Below are 26533 nucleotides of genomic sequence, written 5' to 3'. Positions count from 1 at the left end.
AAACAAACAAAGCCTAGAATCTCCCTCTGACTTCTGTTTCTTAAAGATGGTTCTGGGACTCTCTTTCCTAATTATAACATATGGGTGTGGCACAAGTACTCAGGACCCAAACCTGGACTGTGCTAAATCTATCACAGTCTACTATTTCACAGAAATAAGATCTGGAAATGTTTTCTATTTTCCAGTTGCGATAAACACTTCTGATTGAGAGTTCAGTAAATCCTTTTGATTATTTGTGGGTCTACTCATTTTCTAATTGTCACTAATATATTCTTTTGTAAAGTGTGTTTCTTGACACACCCAGCCTTTGGAAAACTTGTGAAGGGAATGTGAAGGCAAAAAAGTAAAATGCAAAAAATTAATTTGTCCTAAAATTTGGGATTGTAGGAAATGTGCTATGTATGTTTACAAAGAGCAAAACGGAATTTCCCGTTGTACTACAGTGAGGAGAGGAGAAGGGGAGCAATAGAAGAAGAGCAACTCATACAGCAACATCAAATAATGAAAGATCAGGAGGCTTTCTTCAAACACCAGGTAGTCCAACACCTCAGTGAAAGAACTGTTTTAAATGGGATAGTAGAACATGGTTATCAAACTCCATTTAAAATATTCCATCATTTTCTCCTGTTCTGTAACATATCTGATATGTTATATACTGCTGGACTAAAATTTAGGCAGTGTTCAAGATTTCAACTATAACAAATAAGACTAGGATGGATATCCATGTAGTGGAATACTTGCATGTATCATTAATTTTTTGCCCCCAAAGAACTGAATTTTAAAGGTGGAATTGCTAGGTTTTATTGCTTTATCTTTGATTTATGATAAAATATAATATCTAGTCAAAACTTTTACCTTTCAAATTCATAGTCTATTTTAAGCAAGCAAGGACAGAATGGCACCATTATATTTGCTCTATCCAGATTTCTGTGATCACTATAATTGATCCGATTGCCCTCTCCTGATTTGTGATGAATTCTTTCATTCCTTCTTAGGAGCCATGTAGTGATGGTGCCTAAAGTCCAAGAATAGGAAATAAAAAACCTCCCTAACCCACTTTCCTAAATCTCTGAAGACATCAGAAAATACCATTGCCTCTAAATAGGTTTCTTTCATGGTTGGATTAAATGAATATCATAATGTTAAAATTTTTAAAGGCTCTATTCCAATTTGTGATTAAAATGTAAAAAAAATGTTTTATGATAGATTAAAAGTCTGGCTGCTAGAGAACAGAATCAGAAAAATGCTGCCTATAATCTTGGAGTTGCTGAAGCTATAAGAAGTCACAAGAATGAGAAACCTGAATTTTATGTAAGAGTCCTTTTGAAATTTCTGTTGCTAACAGCAGCTACCCCAACTGTCTTCAGATCCACTCCCTGTATTGCAGGTTGTGCCTTTTAAAATATTTTTCAGTGCTGGGGATTGAACTCAGAGCCTCCCCACATGCTGGGCAAGTATTCTACCACTGAGCCACACCTTCAGGCCTGTTGTAACTTTTTTTTAAAGTGACAGAGTTGAAAAGTGGGCTCCATAGGCTTGAAACTTTCTTCTAGGACAGGTGCTTCCCAGTGTCTGTCTCCACATCATCCAGAGTCACAGTAGAGTAACTACTAGTAACTGCAGTTCTTGTTAATTATAGCCATTCTCAATCAGGTCCTAGGACAGGTGGTGGGGGGAGTACACTGAAGTCCAGCCCTGGAAGCTAAAGAGAAAACCAGCATCATGACAGGATTGCTAGAAATGCAAAATCTAGGGCCCTATACCAGACTTCCAGAATGGGGATCTATATTAGAATATCTGTATGTACATTAAAGTTTGAGAAGCCAGCTTCAGATGGAAGAAGCCACCTGCTTCACTGTTGATTTGCTTTTAATCATGTTGGCCTACTTTCATCTCTGCCTGATTTTTTCTCTTTTTATATCACTATCTAGGTAGTCTGACACTCTGCACACAAATCTAATCAGATATATTTTCTTTATCCAAGATGTATGGAACTCCTATAGGCCAGCCACTGTGCTGGCAGCTAGGAATACAAGTTCCCTTTTCTAAAGAGGTCTCAGTCTAGTAGGGGAGACAGGGACTAAAAGAGAAAAGAGTGTGATATAATAACTGCTGTAATACATCTTTGAAAATGGCCTTCTGTGAGTAACAGGTGAGTCACTTAGTGTAGCCCAGAGATCTGGGAAGACTCCTTGCATATAAGAGTTAGGTAAAGAAGTAAGTGGAGGAAGAACATTTCAGGCAGGGGCAGCAAAGAGGGAGGGAGAGAGCATGGGGCTTTTGACATTTAGCTATGATCTCTCTTGCTTCCTATATATAAATTCCAGATTACATTTATTACTGCCCACTTTGTAGCTCCTCTTTGGTATATCTTTAGATATCTTAAAAAGAACAGAACAGAACTATTGATCCCCTCCTCAACCTGTTCTTTGCTTCCCGAGTTGGTAAGTGGCATCCCTAGTCAGCCAGATGCTCAGGAGTGATCTCAGGTTCCCCTTTCTTTGTCTCCCACATCCGACCATCTTCAAGTCCAGCTGCTTTTACCTTTTAAATGTACCCAGTACCTGTTCAGATCTGTTCATCTTCCAGAAGAGCATTGGTTTGCATATCTATGGTTTGCATATATTTTTTTTTTTTTTTTGTGTATCCCTAAGAGATCAGGATTGGAAGCTCAGCATGGCAATGTTGAGAATTGGTAGGCCTGGTGGGTGGGAATTGGTCACTGGGACACTGTCCTTGAAAGGAATTAAGGTAGTACTCATGGGACCTTGAGTTAATTCTCATATGAACACGTTGTTATAAAAGAGTTAGGCTGATTTCTAAGTTTCTCTCTGGCTCCTGTCTTGTCATATGATTCCTCCCTCTTTCTGCTTGTACTCCTACTGTGAGGTGAAATAGCCAGGTAGGACATGCCAGAGCCAGAACCATGCCATTTGGACTTTCCACCTTCAAAACTGTGAGCTAAACAAATTTCTTTAAACAACCTACAAAACACAAATCTCTTCATCTTTTATGTTGCCACCCCAGTCAAAGACACATCATAAGGTTCAGCTTCTTCAGTTGGTCTCTCCTCGGATTCATGTCTTGCATCTTCTTCTCCTACCATCTGTTCTCCACACAGCAGCCAAAATGATCTTTTACAATTCTTAACCAAAACATACCACTCTCCTGTTTAATTCCTCTAGGAATCCTACTGAATTGAACTGAAAGCTGAACTTGCTTTACTCTATCAGACCCTGCCAGATGTCCCTGCCTTCCTCCAACTCTACTTGTTTACTTCTACTTCTTCCTCCCTGTGCCTCAGCCACATAGTCCTCCCTTCTGCTCATTGAACATGCCTCACTTGTTTCCATCTGATGTCTTCACACTTGCTGTTCCTTCTTTATGGGACACAGATCCCACTGGTATTTACAGTGGAGGCGATTCAGTCTTCTACAAGGAAAAGCCTTCGCTAGTAAACAACCGATCTAATCCTATTCCTACCTAGTCACTTGCTAGGATAAAGGATATATAGCACTTATTACTACCCTAAATTATTTGAAAAACTGTTTACTTGTTAATGTTTACTTGTCTCTGGCACCTGAATGCAGGCTGGATGAACCTGAGGATCTCTGAACTCTGTTATTGTTGGAAAGTCTAGAATGGCTGGGCCCATAGTAGATACTTGGTGCTCTCTTTACAACACCTCTGTCTGCTTGCTCATGCTTTTAAAGGTGTTCAGAATTCTTTCTTCCTTCTAAGAAACTAGCTCAGGAACCACTCCATGGTACTCTTTTTTATCCCTGTCTCAGAAATGGGGCTCTGAGCTCAATTAGCTCAGCTTGATTATCAAATGTGCTCATGTTGTTATGTGGGTTCCTTTCATGTTAGCTGGCATATTAGAAAGTAAGAAATACTTTCTCATTAATTTTTATTCTTCTGAAACATTAACTTTATTTTTCTGTGTTCTAGTATGAATAAATTGCTTTTCTTTCATTCTAGAAATCCTTCCTGTTTGATAAACGGCCACTTAGTCCTGAGATTAATGCTATTAAGCAAGAGGAATATTCCCAAAGTCTCTTGAGACAAATGGCTAACAGACGGGAAAAGGAAATAAAGCAAAGACAAAACAGAGAGTTGATGGACCACCTAGAACAAGTACAGCTCACAGAGGAGTGAGTCTAGCCAGAGGTCCTCTGTGAAATGGATTCAGAATTTCTGTGTGAATTTTTATGTAAGATTGAACCAGCATTGATAGTTTTATTAGCACCACTATAACCAATTGAGCAACAAACTAATCCAGTTAGCAGTCAATACCCTCATTAGAATTAGATGGTATTCTAATTAGAATAATGAAAGATCCATCATTATGATTATAATAATGATTGCCAATCTATAATTATTATAGAGTATCATTTTATATGTTTTTTTGCTCACCAATACTAGGGTGTCCCATGGAAACTGAGTGAAGAAATGTATGGGAACCCAGGAGGGAATGGAACCAGGGACTGAAAAGACCTGTACAGTGGCCTTCTGTCTGCTTACACACAGATACTTAGTTGACATACTCTTTTTTTTTTCCAGCTCAGACTTGGAGAATGTTAGTTTCAATTTCAAACTTCAGGAAAGAGATCTGATTGATCTTGATTAAATTACCTGAGGCCTTGGATAGGGTTAGGTATATGGAGTTCATATGTGCCTAAACAGGGGAGGGAGGCCCATATTTCTGTTACTAAAGTCAGGAGAGCAATTGACTGAAAAGTATATTCTATAAATGTTCTATAATAGTCCATTGTACTCACTTAATAGATCATATGTGTTTCCTGAAGTTATTATTTACAATAGGGATTACTTTCCTTAAAAAGGACTTTTACAATAAATCAGTTGATAGGTGAATAGTCCCTTACTGCTTTCATATCTAGATTTTTTTAAAGAATTGGCAGGGTAGTATAGAAGGGGGGCTGCTGTTTCAATAGTATTTGGACAATATGGTTCTATCCCCTGCTTATACCTATCCTATCTGTCCTGTGTTTACATGATGCCCACTCGCCTATGGATTTGAACTACTTTTTCTTTTTCTTTCTTTCTTTCTTTCTTTTTTTTTTTGCAGTTATAGACAGATGCCTTTATTTGTTCAGTTTTTTATATGGTGCTAAGGATTGAACCCAGCACCTCACACATGCTAGGCAAGCACTCTGTCACTGAGCTATGGCCCCAGCCCTACTTTTTCTTTCTTAAGATGAAATATCCCATAATGAAAGAACAATTTTTATTTATGATGTCTCAGTATTAATACTTGACTGAAAATGTTTCAAAACTTCTCCCACCTTATCCTGTTCTTAAATATCAGACTTGCTGCACAAAGAGCCAAATATTTAAAAGATAAAATGGAAGAAACACTGTGTTACAAGACAGCTTTGGATGCTCAGGTAAGGGCCAAGTATTATTATTTTAAAATTATACAGTTTTTCAATAGCATAAAATATATAAATACTCTAATATTATGGATACTCTTGGTGTTACACATTTGGTGAGTGTGAACCTTCCTATAAGGTATTGGTATTTTACCATATTACAGAGTTGTGCATAAAGTTTATTCCATAATAGCATTAAAATCTGCATATGTTTGTTCCCATTTCAGATGAAGAACAGACCCTCTCAGTTACCTGTGTTTGAACCGGACTCCTCTGAGCCTATCTTTGGTAAGAAAAAGACTGACTGGCTGGTGGAAAAGCGAAAGCGAGAACAGGATTACATGAAGCACCAGCTGGAAACAGCTGCTAACCAGAAGAGGGAAGCCATTCTGCACCAACTGGTGGATCAGAAGCGGGACTTGGAGATGCTTCAGAGGACAAGAAAAGAGTAAGGAGATCTTGAATCTTTTCTTCTCCTCCCTGGCTTCTTATTTTTCCTCCTCTTCCTCCCTCCTCTCTCAAACAACAGCAGAAAAGTAAGAATAATAGATAACACATTGAGGAGTTAATTGTGAAAGACACTTTTCCAAGTTAACCACATTCTTTATCTCATTTTATCTTTACAATCCATCCTATGAAGAAAACACAATTAAATAAATAACTTTAAAAGCCCTCTCTTGATTTCATTTCTCCCTTCAGTTCCCTCCTCATATTTTTCCTTCCTGTTACAGTTTAACTTCTTAAAAGGGTTGTCCCTTCCAGCAGTATCCATTGGAAGTAGGATGTGAGCCTCAAGTGTGGTGTTGTGCTCAAGTAAATCCAGACATGACAACTTGGAAGGGGTCTTGCTCAACTTCCACTAACCTTCCTCCATATGTGAGGGTGTGTGGAAGGTGTCAGGGTAGGCTGAGGAGGACTTATACTGTATCAGTGCACATACCTTTCAGTTCAAACATCAGACATCCCATTTCTTAAAATGCCCAATTGGTCACTGCACCAATGGGGAATTTTTAAAGGTCCTATTTGGCTCTCAGTCTTACAACATCTCCATGGTTCTTCCCTAGTCTTTCCATCATCCATAATCTCCTGCTTCTTATTCACCCAGATTGCTACAGGGAACTCTAGTTTTCTTTTTTGCAGATGTTCAGTAGGTCTTAGATTCTTATTCTTGTTCAGTTAAAAATGTCAAGGTACAAGGAGTTCCAAAAAGGCTCTGTCCAAAGGAATTCAATCTCAGAAGTCAGTTGTATTTATAAAAAATTATTTATTAAATTTTTGTGAACTTTATAAGTGGTCATAGAGATAGTGCATGTATCTGTTGTGGTCTATACCATGTAGGCCCAGATTTACAAACATGAGTAGATGGAGTTTATGGTGATAAGGGTGGGATCTGATTGTTGATAGAGAAGGGTGGAAGTGGTGAAACACATAATTTCTGAAGTCCACCATAGGATAGATATTGCATATTCTCAGCAGTGTATGTCTATATATTTGCTAAAATATTATATATTTTTATATTTATTTGATGGTGATTACCCCAAGCCCACAAGTATACCTATTCTGTCTATACTTCCCTCAACCCTCTGGTATCCCCAAACCATATCCCCATGATCTTTCACCTAAATGATGCATACTGGGAACTCCAGACCATTTCCAGTATCTGTTCTGAATGGTTGGTATGGTTCTACCATTTTATGAGTTGTGTGATATTAGACAGGTTACTTATCTCTGAAGATGTTGATTTCCTTATCAATTAGGAATAATACAAGTATCTTTAGGTGGTTGAAGGCTAAATTAAATAATCTTTGTAAATAACATAGTGTCTGACTCAGCCTAAGTGCTCCCTCAAGGGTAGTTATTACTATTACAAGAAAAAGAAAAGAAGAAAGAGCTTTTCTTTTTCTGGATTATAAATTGACATAATTATTCTCTATTACATCAGTTTAAATCAATGGAAATGGCCTTATTTGGGGTCTTCCCTAGATCTGGCTCCCCACTGATACTTAGTTACTCATTCTACTTATTTTAGAACATAAACTCTGAGTGATTCTGAATATATTTTAAAAGCTTTTCATGAGATAATGAATAAAAGTGGTTGTGGAAAATGTCACAGTAGGCTCTCAGTCCCTGTAGGGTGGTAATGTAATGGTGTGGCTGTAGGAGTTGACAGCAGGACAGAGTGCAGTGGGGTAAAGAACTGGCACTCTGCTTTCTATTACATAAGTAACTGGAAATGCCCATGGGGTGAGATTATGCCCATGATTTTGGCTCTACCTCCTGTGTCACAATTTGAAGAGTCTATAAAATTTACTCTGTTTTTTCCCCTGAGCATGCTATTTTATTTTCAACAGATTTCATGGTTTTGAAATCATAAATTACACTGCTTGCAGATTAAAGGATTATAATATAATAATCATAAAAGCTCTCTAGGCATTTTGGTTGTGGGGAGGAGTGATAGTTGCAGCCTAAGAAGATTTGTGAAACATGCCTGAGGGAAGGCACGGCTTTCCTGATGATTTTTTTTTTCCTTTTTTTAAAAAAAAACAACTTTATTGATGTACAATAAACTGTATGTGCTTAAAGTGTACAACTTGATAAGTTTTGATATAGTATGCACCCCCCATGAAAGGATCACTACAGTCAAGATAATGTACATATTCATCATCCTGGAAAGTTTCTTTGTGTCTTTTATAATTCCTCCCTCATCCCTCCCGCAAACCCTATGGTCAGGCAACCCCTAATCTGCCTTCTGTCACTATGGGTTAGTTTGCATTTCCTAGGGTTTCATACAAATGGAACCATGCAGTATACATTGTGAGTCAATATTTTGAAATTCACCCATGCTTTTGCATATAACAATATCTCAGTTCTTTTTTTTTTTTTTACTGGGGAGTATTCCATTGCACATACATAACATACTTTGTTTATTCATTCGTCTGTTGATGGACATTGTGTCATTTATAGTTTTTGGTGATTGTGAATAAAACTACTCTAAACATTTGAGTGTAAGTCTTTGTATGGACATATAGTGCCTTCTATCTTGGGTAAATGCCTAGGCATGGCATGACATGGCTGATATATCACAGATACATATTTAACTTTTAAAGAAATTCAAAGTGCTTTTCAGTTTGGTTGTACTATTTTCTAATCTCATCCAATAGTGTATGACAGTTCCTCTCCATCCTTGCCAACACTTGGTATGATCAATCTTTTTAATTTCAGCTGTTCTAATAGGTATATAGTGGTATCTCATGCTTTAATTTGCATTTCTCCAATGGATGTACTAAAAATAATATAATTTAACTTTTGCACTTTTGGTGAACATATTCACTTTGTTTCCTAGTATTTTGTTGTTATAACAATTCTGCATTAAATATTCCCTTTTACTCTAGTTTTCCCCTGGGCTTGCTATTTTATTTTCAACAGATTTTATGGTTTTGCAATCATAAGTTACATTGCTTACAGATTAAAGGATTGTAATATAGTAATCATAAAAGGCTCTGCAGGCATTTTGATGGTGGAGAGGAGAAATGGTTGCAGCCTAAGAAGATTAGTGAAAGCACAAACATGCCTGAGGGGAAGGCATAGTTTTCCTGATGAATTTTTCTTATTTTTTTCAAAAACTTTATTGAGATATAATTAAAAATTTTTAATTGACACATAAATTGTACATATTTATGGGATATAGTACAGTATTTCAATACATGTGTATAATGTAGAATGATCAAATCAGGATAATTAGTGTTTCTGTCTCCTCAAACATTTATCATTTGTATTAGTTGGAAGACTTAAAGTTATTTTGAAACATACCATAAATAATTGTATACTATAGTAACCTTGCTGTGCTGTAGAACAGCAGAACTATTTTTCCTTTTTATATATTTGTACATTTTTATAACTTCTCTTTGTCACCCCTTCCTCTCTACCCTTCTTAGGCTCTAATGGCCTCTACTCCAGTCTCTTCTATGCAATGTTCTCTAATTCCATCCTGTGGCAACAGCCACAAATGACAGGATTTCATTATTTTTTGATGGCAGATATTCCACTTTATGTACATATCATATTTTGCTTTTTCCTCTGTGACATTTACATTTACTTCTTGGGGGCTGTTGTGAATAGTGCTGCTATCAATATGGGTATGCAAATATCTCTTTAAGATTTTGCTTTCAGTTCTTTTGAATACAAATCTGAAAGGGGGAAATTCTGACAAATGTTACTGTGTGCATAAATTTTGAGAACATTACACTAAGTAAAATAAGCTGTCACAAAAGGACAAATATGTATTATTCCATTTATAGGAGGTATTTAGAAAAGTTGATTCTTAGAAACGGAGTGTAGAATGGTAGTTGCTAGGGACTAGAGGAATGACAAATGAATTGAATGGCATAGAGTTTCAGTTTTGCAGGATGAAAAGAATTCTGCAGCTTGGTTGCACAACAGTCTGGATATATTTATCACCTCTCCATCCTTGCCAACACTTAGAACTGGTTAAGATGGTGATTTTTTTTAAAACTATAATTAAAAAAGAACTATGAAAAGAAAAAGAAGGTTCCATTCATTCAGTGAACTCACACTATTAATGGGCATTAGCACTTTATATTTTTGCCATTTGATCTTTTGCCACATAATAGCTGTGCAGTTAATGCTGGTTAGATAAAAAGGTGGCTGTGCTGTTCTAGGAAAAAGTGAACCAGGGGACAGTGCTGATTTTCAGTGGAGGATTCTGACACCTAGTGGCTGTAGCCACCACAGCACAAGTCTCTTCAGTGTAGGCGGTCAGCAGTCACATTCAGTGATGCTTCTTCTAGACTTCAATGAAAACTGACAGTAAAAGTTTCCTTTTGGCAAGAAATAGACACACATAAATAGTTTGAACCAGGCTCACAACAGTAGTGTCAGTGTATTTGGAGACCAGTGGTGGAAACGCAACTCTGGGATTAGTGAGACTTTAAGAAAGATTTCAGGGCAGTCATTGCTTTAACCATGGTTCACCAAACATTTCTTTTCCTTCCCCTGACTTCTTCACAGCATAGCATTAGATATTTTCTAGATTTCCTTTTGTCCTTTTGTCCCTTGTGTTCCTTTAATCCCTTTCTAGACCTTGATTTGTATGCCTTTGCTTGCAGAATGCCTGTAGCAACCAGTAGGCTGATTACTGACAGCTGAGAAGTTGGAATAAAAGCAAAGAAACAGAGTATAAGAAATCAATTTGGAATGATTCTTCAGATGAGTTAAATTAGCTTCAAAGGAAATTAATGACTTTAAAGACCAAAGTTGTTAATTGGAAAAAGGTTTCAACCCTGCTAATTTAAATTACTATTGAAGATGAAAGGTCCTAGACTCATAATATTTGACAGCCAGAAGTTTCACTATGCTTTTACAGTGTCCATGCCTTTTAGTATATAGTTCAAAGAACAGTGAACAAAACCAGAAAGTTTTCTGTTTAATTTTACATGAAAGGAATGGGGTTCCCAAGATTAATGCATGTTCTTTTAAATATTAAGAATGGAGTCAGAATGCTCTTTTCTCTCCAGGTACTTGGCAGACAGAACTGCAGAGCTGGAGAGAGTGAACAAAATGAACCAATGCTTGCAGGAGGATTGGGAAAATAGCATTGCAATAAAGAAAGAGAAGGACCTGGAAGAAAAGTCTTTCGAGCGGTAACATCTGATTGGAACCAGAAGTTCTTTTTGAAGAAATTTCCCCTATTCCTTATTTACTTTCCTCTAATCCTAGGATGGCAGGTTTCAAGCACCAATTCTAGTTGATCAGTGGTGGTTGACTAGAAGATTTAATGGAGAAAGCAAGTCTGTGTTCAGTGGGAAATGCTGCTGTGATTGATTAGAAATGTTTGCCATGAACAAGGGACTAACGATTGCTGTGTTGTATGTCATGTGTTCACCAATTCTGCCCCAATCTGTGCCTCTGACTAGGGTGGCTTCATTTTCAATTTGTGGAAGGTAGTAGAAATTCTTTTTGGAAAAAACTAATTGAAAGTCAGGACAGTGAATATCTGACCTGAACACGTCCAATGCTTATGGAATAGTCATTTAGGAGCAGAGTCAAGGGATTGTGAGTAAGATTGATACTTGGAAAGATGAGATGCCCATTATGGAACTAATCCCCTCTCCAGTGGTGTATTTATAATTTAAGTTAGGGAATCTGGATTCTTGTCCTGGCTTTGATAATTATCACTTACTTCGAAGAGGCAGCTAATCTTTTTGTCTTATTTTTTCTTATGTGTAAAATGGGAAAGTAAATATTTGCCTGACCAAACTAACAGAGAAGTTTTAGAGATTGATTAAGGAGATGGGAAATGGTTACTCATAGAAATAAAATCCTTCAAAAATGTAAGGCAGGATTTAACAGAACGAGAATTTGATGAAACAGACCAAGTCTGCACAATCAACATATTAAAGTCAACCCCAGATATATCAAAATAATAGTTTCAATTGCTAACTCATTTTTATCATGGGTAAATTTTGTTACAATGATCTTGATTTGTAACTCCTTTTCTTTTAGATTTTCTTGTAAGTCATTTCTCACCTACTTTTCTTTTAAATTTTTTTCTTCTTTTTTAGTTGTGGATGGACACAATACCTTTTTATTTTGTTTGTTTATTTTTATGTGGTGCTGAGGATGGAACCCAGTGTTTCACATGTGTGAGGCGAGTGCTCTACCACTGAGCCACAACCCCAGCCCTCTCACCTGTTTTCCTAATGCGTGAAACATATTGTACGACTATGAAAGTATGAGGGATGATGTGGAAAATAGGTCCCAAAGAAGAAATGGAGTTGCTTGGCCTAGAGAAGAGGAAGGGAAGGGGAATGGGAGAGCTCAAGCCATTTTTTTCAGTGTTGTAGAAAGGCAAGTAAAAGGCAGTGAGACTAATGGTGGGGAAATTTTATTTGGATTTAGTAAAAATGCTTGGTCAACATAGTGATAAAGGATATACAGGAACTAATCTTGAGTGTAGGCTGGCAAACCTGCTCTGGGACATGGTGGAGCAGACTTGTTTTCTAAGGACCTAGGCTAGGCCAAGTTGTAGGTAGATACTGAAGCAGGCATCAGATAGGAAGAACGAAGTGGTTGATGTAAAATTCAAAAGTACAATGAACTGAAATCCATTCTTCTGTCATATGTAACTAATTAGAATAACAACAACAACAACAAAAATCATAGCAAATACTACAGTGTTGACAGGGTAAAAAAAAAAAAAAGCAAAGGCAAAAACACGATTCACATGCATGCAGTTAGCACATGCAATCTGTCCTGTTACAAGGCAAGCAAGGTGGGTCTCCCTTACCCACTTTCATGGCTGTTTACACTTTCTCCTTTTAGGGCTGCCTCTGATGCTCTGGGTTGTCCAGAATTCTACCCTTGTAGACACTGTTGATGGGGCAGGGGAACAACTAGGGACTGGCTTGCATAACTGGGAATTGTCAAGGTAGATCAGTCACTGCTGCCCCTTCCTCTCTGATGCCATCCAATTTTGTCCCTCTACTTATCTTCACTTTCTGTCCTGCCCTTAACTCTCCAGAAGCTCTGGCCTCTTGAGATATTTCATTGTAAGTGTACTCATAATGCTCCGTAGGTGCTGTTAACCAGCAGCTTAATGGCCTGATCTCTCTCTCAAATGCTGTCTCCTGTCTCCAGGAGCCCAGGAAAGAGAGGTGCATCCAAGTGACAAAACAGCAAACAAAGAGGCTTTGAAGCCATTCTTTGCTGACTGTGTGACTTTGGACACTGTGTTCTCAGTGGGTTTGGGTGGGCGTGACTGGAAAAGAGGGTCAGGCAGACTGTTGCTGTGAGGGTACCAAGTCAGAGGCTTAGATTTACTGAAGAGGAGACAGTGGCAATTTGCAAGCAGGGAGAGCCTGGACAGGGTTTGAGTTGCAGGCAGTAATGTGATGGGGGTCTCCAGAGTCTTGCATAACAACTGCTAACTGCTGCTTTCACTCTCCTCTCCTGTTCCTCAGGGCTTCCAACAAGCTATTCCTTTTGGACCAGTGCAAGAAGTATCAGCGTTGCAAACAGTGCCAGAGGCGCATGTCCAATACAGGCAAGAGCAACTTGTGGCACATGAACAAGTTCCTGCAAGGCTCCCGGTTGCTTGTATAAAACTCAGTTTGACTTTTGTTTCCTGGGGAACATTTAAATCTTTTACATGTTTGGAGTGATTTTGAAACTGCATATTTTTACCTCAGAGGAAAAAAAAATTACTCTCTAGGTTCTATGCTTTCATTAGATTATTTAGCCTCTCATTGAATTCAAGTTGACTGGTTCTTCCCTCCTGCCTTTCTCCCACCACTACTTATTCCTGAAATTTCTCTTCTATGGCAATGAAACTGAGTGGCTCTGAGGACTGGAACCCATCGCCATAGGCCCTGGGAACGGAACCCAACTTTGCTCTGGCTGCTGAGGGACTGCTGACACAACCCTGCCATAAATTTCATTTTTTTCATCCATAATGAATCAGTGTCATAATAAATATTTTCTAAGTGCTTGGCTGTGCATTATAATTCATAATTTTACCCCCAACCCTTTATTTTTCTAGAGGACTGTGTGTATAGTCATCACAGGTAGGTTAGACTGTTGGCCTTAAAAGCTCAGAACAATGTGACTAGAGTTTTATAATTGATGACAAACTGGGACTCTGTCAGGTCCCCAAGGAATATAATTCCCTTGGTGACCTCCAAGTCAAACATTCTGTTGTCCAGACATTTCTACACCATACATTTATTATGGCAATAAATGTGTATGTACCATGAGGAGAGTGCCTGGCCTGGCAGGTGTCACCTTCTCTCACTGCTTCACTTGTATCCATTCTTGACTCTTTATGAGCTACTAAAGAGGACTTACCTCCCTGGTAAGGTATGTTCAAAGAATTTATTCATTTATCTTTACCATTTTACCTCTTCTCCCTCTGCCCAGTGATTAGAGTGACATCTGAATTTCTGAAATGCAAATGCCAGGAAGAAAGTCTCTTATACTACTTGCTTTCTGCCTGCCACATCTGTCCCTTAGAAAATGAGGAGACATTTGTAAATGTTTAGAAACTTGCTTTTGCTTTTTTACAATGCAAAATAGGAATATATTGAATTCTGAATAGTTAAAGAGAAAATACTGATGCAAGCTGAACTTGTCAGTGCATATTGCTAATGTTACCTTTTTGGATGGAATCAAACATGCCTGCTGATGACTGGAATTCTCTTCCCCAACATTCCTACAGTGCCATCTCCTTGAATTTTTTCTGATGATCACTTCATGGAGGTCTAAGCATCATCAAGCTATATTTAAAACAATAGCCTTTTACCAAGATTGCTCCACCTGCCGTACCCAAACCTGTGTACTTGTGAAGCAAGTCTCTAGAATATAATAAATTATTATAATAATGCTGTTGTTTTAATATTAACTAAAATATAGACTGCTTAGTTAAGGAAAAATACAATTTTGATATGTCACAGTGAACTGACTGAACATCTATGACATTTTTACTGGAGGAACTGAACTTATAATTTGCTATAATTTGAGTAGCAGTACTCTTACTATATGCCAAGTACTAAGGTAATTTTTGGTGACTTGGAGATTAAGACCTTATCAACCACTTTGGAAAGCAGTATGGAGATTCCTCAGAAAACTTGGAATGGAGCCACAATTTGACCCAGTTATCCCACTCCTCGGTATATACCCAAAGGACTTAAAATCAGCATACTATAGTATGCCTTAGTCACATCAAGGTTTATAGCAGCTCAATTCACAATAGCTAAGCAATGGAACCAACCTAGGTGCTCTTCAAAAAATGGATAGAAAATATGTGGTATATATACATGATAGAATATTACTCAGCCATAAAGAAAAATGAAATATGGCATTTGCCAATACATGGATGGACATGGAGACTATCATGTTAAGTGAAATAAGCCAATTCCCCAAAACCAAAGGCTGAATGTTCTCTTTGATATGTGGATGCTAACACACAATAGATGGGGGAGGGAAGAATAGAAGTTCATTGGATTAGACAAAGGGGAATGAAGGGAAAGGAGGGGGGATGGGAATAGGAAAGACAGCAGAATCACCTGGACATAACTTTCCTATGACAAGACCAGTGTAACTCCAGGTACAACCACAAGAATGGGAAGTTGTGCTCCCTATAAAATGTATTAAAATACACCCTACTGTCATGTATATGTAAAAACAAAAAAATAGTGTAGAAAAAAACCCAGTTCATCAGTCCTTTCCTGCTTTCAGAGCTCTGTCTAGTGCAGAGGTGAGATGTGATAGAAGTTTTATATAACAAGGTAAAAACTTAGTAGCACTCTGCATTGATTGTTATAGACTAGCAAGGTGGAGTCCTCCTTGTTCCATAAAGCAAGCTAGGGCTATCTCAATTTTATTGATCTTTCAAAGAGTCAACTTTTGCTTCCATTTTTCTGATTTCCACACTTTCCTTTCTTCTGCTTGCTTTGGGTTAATTTGTTTATTTATTTTTTTATTTTTTGTATTTTATTTAGAAACGGTCTCACTGGATTGTTTAGTCCCTCGCTTTTGCTGAGGCTGGCTATGAACTTGCAATTCCTCTGCCTCAGCCTCCCATGCTGCTGGGATTACAGGTGTGTGCCACCACATCCAGCTTTTTCTGGCTTCATTAGGAGGCAACTCAGATTATTGATTTGAAATTTTTCCTAATATAAGGATTTAATGCTATAAATTTTCTTCCCTCTAAGCACTGCTTTAGCAGCAGCCTACAAATTTTGATGTAATTCATTTTCATTTTCTTTCAATTCAAAATATTTTCTAATTTTTGACTTGGGACTTTCTCTTTAATCCATAGCTTATTTAGAAGAACATTGCTGATTTCTAAATTTTTGGAGAACTTTTCAGAACTCTATTATTGATTTCTAATTTAATTTTATTGTCTTTAAAGAATAAATGTGTGATTTTTAAAAGCGTGTGATTTTAATTCTTTTAAATTTGTTAAGATTTGTTTAACCTAGGATACAGTACATCTTGCTGAACATTCCATGTGTACTTGAGAAGAATATGTATTGAGTGATGTGTTCTATAAATGTTAAGTCAGGTTGATTGATAGTGTTATATAGATCTTCTATATCATTGCTAAATTTCTAATTATTCTCTTAATTTCTGAGAGAGGAGTACTTGAATCTTCAAGTATGATTGTGGATTTGTTTATTTCTCCTTTCAGTGCTATCAGTTTTGATTCACATATTTTGACACTGTTGCTTGGTGCTCACCATTTAAGATTGGTATGTTTTCTTGGTGAATTGACTCTGTTGTTATGCAATGTTCTCCTTTATCCATGCCAGTATTCCTTATTCTGAAATCTACTTTGCCTTGTGTTAATACATAGCCACTCCAGCTGTATTATGATAAAGCTTTAATGGTATATTCCATTTTTTTGGGTACTGGGGAACAAACCAAGGGCCTCACATATGCTAGGCATGTGCTCTACTACTGAGCTACATCCCCAACCTTTTTATTTTATTTTGAGATAGGGTCTTGGTAGGTTGCCCAGGCTGGTCTTGAATTTATGATCTTCCTGTCTCAGCTTCCTGAATAGCTGGAATTATAGGTGTGTGCCAGTATGATTGGCTGATTCTTTTATTCTATCTATGGCATTATATTTTAAATGGATTTCTTATAGATAGCATACAAATCCAATTAAAAATCCAATATGACAACCATTTTTATTAAATTGTCATTTGTAATTATTGATAAATTTGGATTTTGAAAACTGTATTCTTTTGTTTGTCCCCTTTGTGTATTTTTTAGTATGCTATCTTAATTTATCTTTTGAATTCTTATGGGATAAATCTCTTGATTTTGTTTTTTAGTGGTTGTTTAAGGAATGAACCCTAATTTTTCACTGATTAAATTTGTTTATTTCTTCAAGTAAAATTTAGCAGTTTTATAATCACATAAATTACTTGACCATTTTATCCTTTCTTTGGGTTAAACACGACTTAATACAACTACGTACACTGAAGACCCCAAAAGGCAATGTTATAATTTTTGCTTTAAAACTCATGCAGTTAAAAAACCAAAAGGTGGGGGCTGGAGTTGTGGCTCAGTGGTAGAGTGCTTGCCTGGCATGTGCGACACCCTGGGCTTGATCCTCAGCACCACATATAAATAAAACAAAAATGATACATTGACAACTAAAAAAAAAAATTAAAAAAAGGAAAAAGGTAGTCTATTATTTTTGCTTAGATACTATTTCTTTTGCTCTTCCTTCACTCCTGAAGGTCCAGTTATTTTTCTGGTATGATTTCCTTTTCATCCTGAAGAACTTCCTTCAGCATTTCTTTTGAGTAGATTTGGTGGCTACAGGATCTGTTAGTTTTCATTCATCTGAGAATGTCTTCATTTTGACTTTATTACTGAAGGAGATTTTTACTGGATATATATGAGTCCTAGGTGGTCAGTTTTTATTTCCCTGTACTTTAAAATTGTTAGCCTACAGTTTCTGGTTCCATGATTTCTGATTAAAAAAAAAAAAGAATCCAGTTATTTAAATCATTGTTCTTTATTGGTAATGTAATGTTTTTCTGGCTGCTTTCATGTTTTTCTCCTTTTCTTGGTTTTCAGCAGTTTATGATGTATTTTTTTTTTCGGTGTGGCTTTTTATTTTTTTATTTTTAAAAATATTTATTTTTTTAGTTTTAAGTGAACACAATATCTTTATTTTACATTTATGTGATGCTTAGGATGGAATCCAGTGCCTCAAGCACTGGTGAGCCACAACCCTAGCCCCTGGTGTGGCTTTTTAAAAGTTTATTATGTTAGAGCACACTGAGTTTTTTTTAAATTAATTTGTCTTTCACTAAATTTTGGAATTAGTCCAGTATCTTTCTTCCCTCATTTAGGGACATTGATGAATTACAAAACTTTTTAATGTAGTCCAAAAGGTCTCTGAGGTTTTACTCATTATTTTCACCCCTTTTCTCTCTTTTTCAAATATGAATTTCTATTAATAAATGTTCAGACTTATTTTAAAAAAAACTTATTTTGGAGATGGTGTTTTGCTATGTTATTGACCATGACCTTGAACTACTGGGCTGAAGTGATTTCCTGCTGCAGCCTCCTTATGACCCAGCTTTAAATTTTTGATTAATATGTATTAATTGTACATACTAATAGATTTTGGTGTGACATTTTCATACATGCATCCAGCATGCACTGACCAGATCCTACCTCCTATTTTCCACCCTTTCCAATCTCTAGTAATTACTATTCTACATTTTTTAGCTTCTACAGTACATATGAGAGAGAACATATGCTATTTTCTTTCCATGTCTAGCTTATTTTAATGTAATTTCCTCTACTTCAATTCATCTTGCTGCAATTGACAGAACTTCATTCATTATGGAGAATAATACTCCATCATATATATATATATATATATATATATATATATATATATATATATATACCATATTTTCTGTGTCCATTTGTGTTTGATTTCTGTAACTGTGACAAAAGACTTGAGACAAGTAACTTAAAAGGAGGAAAGGTTTATTTTGGCTCAGTTTCCATGTTTAGTTGGTTCTATTGATTTCGGGGCCTTTGGTGAGGCAGTACATCATGGTGGGGCGTGCATGGTAGAACAAAGCTGCTCACCCCATGGCTGAAAGAAAGCAAAAGAGAGGCGGGGGCTAGAGAGCACGTGGGAGTTTCTTTTAGGGGTCTGATCTGGAAGGAATCCCCCTATTTCTTACTGTGTCTCTTTGGACAGAACTTAGTCACATGGGCACACCACACTTCAAAGGAAGTTTGGGAAATGAGTATTTAGCTTAATAGCCTGTGTCCAGTGGAATATTTAGGGAATTCAAGTCAAATTTAGGAAAAAAATAGCTTGTAGTGGCAACTGTCCATCCACCATAATCTGAAATTATGGGGAAAGGGAGCTACAAGATAGTTAATAATGTTGGCTAAAGTATTTTAAAAATGTAAAGCTTCAAGAAAAGTCTCCAGAAACAGGCAAAAAATGAGAGCAAGAGTCCAGAAAAGAGAGTATCAGCTGATTTCTTATGACCTAGATCTTTTAAAAAATTTGTTCTTTCTAGTTATACATGACAGTAGAATGTATTTTGACATATTATACATACATGGAGTATAACTTCCCATTCTTGTGGTAGTACATGATACGAGGTTACACTGGTTGTGGGATTCATATATGAAAGTAGGAATGTTATGTCCAGTTCATTTTACTGGACCTAGACATTTTTTAAAAAAATTAATGCTAAAAGATAAACTTTCATTTCATTTCAACCTTACAAAGAGTATTCAAAATAGTAAAAATAGCTTCTCCCTCAGAACTATATGGGAGCAGGTGTCTGATGCATCATTACTCCTGAGTACCTCAGGATACATGTCTTACAAATAAGGGCATTCTCCTCTGAACCATGATAGAATTAACATAGATTCATTAGTACTATATAATCCAGAGTCCACTGAAGTTTTGCTAATTTTCCCAATAACATCCTTTAAGCAAAAGGATCACATATTACATTTAGTAGTCATAGCTCTTTAATCTCTGTCAACCTGGAACAGTTCCTCAACTTTTCCTTGACTTTCATTGTTGACACTCTCAAAGATTACAGTTCAATTTGGATTTATCTGATTTTTTTTCTCATAAATTCCAGTAACATATTTTTGGGCAGGAATATCACAGATGTGATGCTATGTTCCTTGTACTCCATCCTCTCAGGTGGTACACAATTCAGTTTGTCTTGGTACTGGTTATCTTAACTTTGATCATTTAAGGCTTGTGTCTGTAACTTTTCCCACTGTTTTGGTTTTTTTCTTTGGTGACAAATTAGTTTTTTTGGTGGTAGGCATTTATGAAAATATCCAATTTCACATCAACTTTCACCCCCTAGTCTTACATAAGTGATGCTTCTGTGCTAAACAAATGATACTCTTAATGATTGCTAAATAAACATTTTTCTAATTCCACCATTTCTGCTATATTTATTTAGTTTACATTCTACTGTAAGGCAAAGCTTTTGTTTCTCTCACTTGTTTATATCAGTATGGATTCATGGATTTGTTTTTATTTTGATGAGATATAATCCATTCCTATCATTTTTAGATAGAGATCTGGCCAGTGGGAGCCCTTTAAGCTGGCTTTTATGATGTTTTAGATAAACAGAAATGTAGCAATGATATTAAGAGAGTTTCTTATATACTAATCCATTTTTCTCTATTGTTAACAGCTTACATTACTATGATACATTTGTCACAATTAAAGAAATTGAACTATTAACTAAATTTTACACTTCAGATTTCATTACTTTTCCCTAATGTCCTTGTACTGTTCTAAGATTGCATCCAGTATACCACATTACAGCTGTCGTGTCTCCATAGCCTCTTATGGTCTGTTTTGTATGTCTGTTTTTCATATTCCGTTCATTCTTGAATACTTCCTTACTTTCTGTCATAACAAGATTTTCAGGGCTACTCTTGTACTTTCCCTGCCCCGGCTCTGGACTCAACGATTTCTCCACAGAGACTTGTAATTTTTTTAATAGAAAGTGGTATTTAAAAATCACGATGGGGCAGTACTTGTGCTCATTGCTATGGAACGGTCATTGCTTCAGGCCCTCTTTATTCGCTGTAGATGAAGTTAAGGAATTCACAAACGTACACACACACACACACTATATATATATATATATTTCTATTCCCATCTCTAAAATGGTGAGTCCACACTGATACCACGAATTTCAATCTAAGATCAGAATTAATTCTACTCTTTTCCTTTTCCACGTCGTACTTGAAGAACTCGTAGGTAATCTCTGATCACTATTGCCGTCCCTACATGCACATACCCTGCCTACTCCTCGTGGGCTCTGATAACCTGCAGCCGTTACTACCATTACTAAACATTTGGGTCCCAAAGCACAAAACAATAGGGCAAAAATGATAGCTAAATATTTTAGTTTAAACACAAAGTTTGTCAGACTTAAAAAAAAAAAAAAAAAGCTAAACGTTCCCAAGAGGTAGTCAAAACACGAAGCTGACAGACTCCGTAGCTGGAACCTTCTCTTCCTCGTTCCTGTCCACCCACGTTTCTCTTCAGCCTCTCCCAAACTCGGCCCCACCTCCCTGCGTCCTTTCGTGCCACTCTCTCGGCAGGAGACAACGCAGGATCGGCGCTTTTCCTTCCGCACAGGTTCACCGAGCAGCGGCCGTGGTGACGTTTGCGGGGTGGGGGGTCTCGCTCATTGGCTCTCGACAGCGATTGGTGCGGGCGTTCGCACGTCGCGCCGGCTATAAAAAGGAGGGCTTGTGACGCAGGGCCGTCTGGGCGCGCGCGCACTGCCTCCCTCGAGGCTTTTCTTCCGAGCCGCTCGGCCACGGTAGAGCTAGGTGTCCCGCCGTCGCCGCCGCTGTCGCCGCCGCCCCGCGACGCCCATTACCGCTCCTGGGCCTGCAGCCGCCGCTGCCGCCTGTGTCGCCGCCACGGGACTGGCTGTATGATTAGGCCACAATTTTTCATGAGTAAACATATTCCTTTCTGTGGTGTTCTTGGTCACGCATTTATGGAGTTTCTGAAGGGCCCTGGAGATTACTGCCAGGCACAGCACGACCTTTATGAGGACAAGTGAACTGTAGGAAGACATTACCACTCCAGCAGGAAGCCCTAGTGGAAGCGAGTAACCTGGACACAGAAGTGCTGAAGTCATCTGAGCATTTTACAAGAGTTCTGACTGGATGGGGTAAACCTCCGTGCACTTCCTTTCTATTGACTCCGTTTTAAGGACTTGAAGAGCTGCTGCGGCTTGTTAGGAGGTTCCTTTCATTTCCTGTCACTCCCAACTTCATATTCTGAGCGCTGAGAATTTCATCTGGAGTACGTTGGAGTAGACTTCAGTTTCCTGACACCATTACTGTATTCAAAAAATTTTAATTTTTCCCGTGACTTTTGAAAAACTAGATTAACATGGCTCCAATGAATCGCCCAGCTCCTGTGGAAGTCACATACAGGAACATGAGATTTCTTATTACACACAACCCAACCAGTGCAACCTTAAATAGATTTATAGAGGAACTTAAGAAATACGGAGTTACAACAATAGTAAGAGTGTGTGAAGCAACTTATGACACTGCTCTTATGGAGAAAGAAGGCATCCAGGTTCTAGATTGGCCTTTTGATGATGGTTCCTCACCATCCAACCAGATTGTTGATGACTGGTTAAGTCTTGTAAACATTAAATTTCGTGAAGAACCTGGTTGTTGTATTGCCGTTCACTGTGTTGCAGGTCTTGGGCGAACTCCAGTGCTTGTTGCCTTAGCATTAATTGAAAGTGGAATGAAAAATGAAGATGCAGTACAGTTTATAAGACAAAAGCGGCGCGGAGCTTTTAACAGCAAGCAACTTTTATATTTGGAGAAATATCGTTCTAAAATGCGGCTGCGCTTCAAAGACTCCAATGGTCACAGAAACAACTGTTGCGTTCAATAAAACTTGGCTGGCTGATGCCATTGCCTTGAAAGTGGAGCTTGAGACAGGACTTAATTTATCGTACATGTTAGTCATCATATAGGCTTAGTGAATATAAGTCTAATGAAGCTTCCATAGGAAAATTGAAAAGCCACAAGCTTGACAAAATTGCAACCTCTGTTTTTCTTACTACTATCCCATGCCAGAAACAATATATAAGAAATTTAGTGAGATATGAGGTACCAAGATACCCAGCACAATACTTGTATATTTTTAGTTATACAGAATTAAAATCCCAGGAACTATAAGCACTCTAGACCTTATGTGATTTATTCCTTCAGTTATTTCAACATTGCAAGTAGGGTCTATATAGTTATTTGCTTGCTTCTTTATCCTTACCACCTCACTTGTGTATGGGTATACATCAGATTTGTGCAACAATTGATTTTGTTCAATTATTACCAAGTCTCATGGTGATTATTTTATGTCTCTGTAGATCTCATTTTATGTTATGAAAACCTCCATTTTGGAAAATCAACTTCTGGTTAAAAGTTCATGCAAAATCCACCTTGTACAGAAGCATATATGTTTAATGTCTTCAGATAAAGAAGTTTTATAGTAAATGTTTACATTTGGGATGCCTGTACTGGGGACCTGAAGACAGACAGAATGGGAGGAAAATATGAAATATTTCTAATAAAATGTTGCCTTTGTCTTGTATAGGAAGTAAACAGTAGGCTCTTTAGTTAAAAAGAAAAGGTAAACAATGCTTAATTATAAAATTTCTGAAAATCTTGTAATTCTTCCCCATACCCATTGGAAGTTACTTAACTATTATTTTAGTTTGAACTGTTGATATTTTTCCTTGTCTTCCCAACGAAAAGAGTAGATTTCTACTAATGAATTAATTAGAACTTTAAAATTTTATATGCTTTTTTGAACTATAATATTGGGATACTTGATAATTACTTTTATTATGAGATTGATATTTGGTGATATGTTTTAATGTTAATACAACCATATTTTCATACTGTCTTGGAATAAATGATAGAGTTCTGTGGGAGAAATAACTTGTCAGCTAGTACAAGAGCTTATATATCTAAATAAAGAATTGCAAGTGAAAGACTTTAAGATGATATAGGTATGTTAATAATGGTAAAAGTAGCAGCAAATGCATTTCTAGATATGAGGAAAATCATAACTGAAAGTTTCAAGAGTTTGAATTCATGAGAAATTACAACATTTCTAAACTTTATGCATCTAATAACATTAATCCAAATATATATAAAGCAAATATGGACAATACTATAGGGAAAATAGAAAAGTTTACCATAGCAGTGGGAAATTTTACTATAATTTCAGAAACAATAGACAAAAATCAGTAAGGATGTAGATTTGAACAAAATAAGTTTGATCCCATGAATATTGAAGGAGCATTGCATTCAACAGTATGAGAATGTGTTCTTTTTAAGAGTATATGAAATATTTTAAAAATTTATTAAATTTATAAGCAAATTTCAAAATATTTGAATGATTCAGAATAAACTTTTCAGACCATCAGTCAAATAAGGAAATAAAGGGCTGCAGATATAACTCAGTTGGTAGAGTGCTTGCCTCACATGCACAAGGCCCTAGGTTCAATCCTCAGCACCACCTCCAAAAAACAACAAAAACAAAAAACAAAAATCCATACATTTGTAATTTTGAAAAACTTTGTCTAGAGACTTTCACTTCTTGTCAGGCTTTATTACATTATGGAATCCCAAGTTGGTGCACACTGCAACAACCAGAAAAATGTGGAAAAATTACAAAACTCAGATTTAAAGATATGTGAGAGCTATGAAAGCAATTAGGACTAGGTGACTAGGAGTTCCAGAGAGGGAGGAACCCTCCTGGGGCAATCAACCTCAGGAAAAATTTCTTTTCTGCATTAATTACTGATTCTGGACATGGACTAAAAAGAATCAGGCTTGGTTTATGCAGGTCTCTCCTGGGGTAAAGAGAAACCCAGAAAAGCTTTTGGTCATGTGGGACTGGTGCAGAAAAATTGGAAATTTGAAAAGCCTGACTGGTTTCTTCCATTGTTTTAAGTTGAGTTCTCCAGGAAATAGACACTGAATCTGAGATTTGCATTCAGAGATTTATTGGGGAGTCTTTTCAGAGATAACACCTGTGAAGGGATTGAAAGAAGCAGAATGGGCTTAGGAAGTTGAATGGTTGATACATAGTTACAGTTCATTCCCTTTCATGGGGAGCTCTGCAAATGGGATGGCTACTTAGAGACATCTGCAACTGAGGTCCTTTGAATTTAGAATCAGCCCATCATTGGATGCAGGCCATAACTGGGAACCTTGGGTGAAGCATCTTCCTTTAGCTAGGTAAGAGCAGTTCCCAGAGAGGGTTGCAGCTATGAGCTCTCAGCTAGTAATTAAGTGGGGTTATGAGAATTTCAAACCTGAGTGGTGCCACCACAGCATCCATTATATTACATAACATTTGTTGAATTCTGGGGCTATGTATCAGAAGCTGAGGAGCTAGAATGAAAATTTCCTTAATTTCGTAGTGCTTAAGAGAGAACACTGGAAAAAATTCCAATTTCTCCACAATCTCAATACATTATTATTTCTTTTTAATGATAACCATTGTGGTGACTGTGGAATGGTATTCCATTTTGGTTTTAGTTTTCATTTGAGTAATGATCTTTTCATGTGCTTGTTATCCATACACACATATTTTGCCCATTTTAAAAAACCGGATTATCATTGAGTTGTAAGTGTTCTTTATAAATTATGGATCTAATGCCTATATTAGATACATGAATTGGAAATATTTTCTCCTACTCTGCTGTTTTTTTCTTAATTCTATGCTTCAAAGTACAGAAATTTTAAATTTTGATGACATATATCACTTTTCATTTTATGAATCATGCTTTTAAAATAACATCTAACAACTCTCCTCAACTCAAGTCCCAAGGATTTTCTACTTTATTTACTTCAAGAAATTTATAGTTTCAGCTTTTACATTTAGTTTACTATCCATTTCAAGTTAATTTTTGTGTGTGGTATGAGGTGTCAAAAGTTTTTCTTTCCTATTTTCATGTGGATATACAGTTGCTTCAGCATCATTTTTTCAAAGGCCTTTCCTTTTCCTATCAAATTATCTCAGTAGCTTTGATGAAAATCAATTTACCATAATTTTAAGGGCTATTTTCAAACTATCAGTTTTTTTTTCATTTATATGTCCACACAGTCTTGATCATTGTACAACTGTGTAAGTTTTGAAAGTGAATAGTGTACTTTGTTCTTTTTCTTTTTAAAATATGGCTATTCTTGGTTCTTTGCATTTCCATATATATTTTAGGATCATCTTGTCAATTTCTGCAAAACAGACAAAAACCTTGTGGGTGTTTGGGACATGATGGCAAAAAAGTGTAAATAGTTCTCTGAAGTTCAGATTTTGGTTTCATTCTTTAAACCCTCTTCTGAATAGTTTCTCATTCTGTGTGAGCTCAGGAATCATAGAGGAGGGATAATTTCTTAGGATATTCTTGGCTGAACACCGGAACCAAGGATGCAGATGTTAAGCAGAATAAAATTTGAGAAAGAGGTGATTGATAACTTTGCTAATTACCCTTCTAGAAGTGTAATAGTCCACCTTGCCTGTCACTGAG

At 36.9% G+C, this 26533-nt stretch overlaps 1 protein-coding gene and 1 pseudogene across 2 annotated transcripts in view; both read left to right on the top strand.

Annotated features, from left to right (window-relative positions):
- Ccdc81 (coiled-coil domain containing 81) overlaps positions 1 to 13514 on the top strand; it is a 46673-nt gene extending 33159 nt beyond the window's left edge. For both annotated transcript variants that reach the window (XM_076843903.2, XM_076843902.2), the window contains 7 exons: positions 388 to 534; positions 1207 to 1311; positions 3982 to 4154; positions 5330 to 5408; positions 5621 to 5841; positions 10928 to 11053; positions 13373 to 13514. In XM_076843903.2, the coding sequence (XP_076700018.2) occupies positions 388 to 534; positions 1207 to 1311; positions 3982 to 4154; positions 5330 to 5408; positions 5621 to 5841; positions 10928 to 11053; positions 13373 to 13514 (993 nt within the window). The remainder of the gene's footprint in view (positions 1 to 387; positions 535 to 1206; positions 1312 to 3981; positions 4155 to 5329; positions 5409 to 5620; positions 5842 to 10927; positions 11054 to 13372) is intronic.
- Positions 13515 to 22031: 8517 nt separating this feature from the next.
- LOC143391255 (protein tyrosine phosphatase type IVA 1 pseudogene) lies at positions 22032 to 22959 on the top strand (annotated as a pseudogene).
- Positions 22960 to 26533: the final 3574 nt, after the last annotated feature.

The sequence above is a fragment of the Callospermophilus lateralis genome, chromosome 2 (assembly GCF_048772815.1).
Source record: "Callospermophilus lateralis isolate mCalLat2 chromosome 2, mCalLat2.hap1, whole genome shotgun sequence".
In the NCBI taxonomy this organism is placed as follows: domain Eukaryota; kingdom Metazoa; phylum Chordata; class Mammalia; order Rodentia; family Sciuridae; genus Callospermophilus; species Callospermophilus lateralis.
Note: the sequence above shows the minus strand (reverse complement) of the source record. Positions and strands in the feature narration are given on the sequence as shown.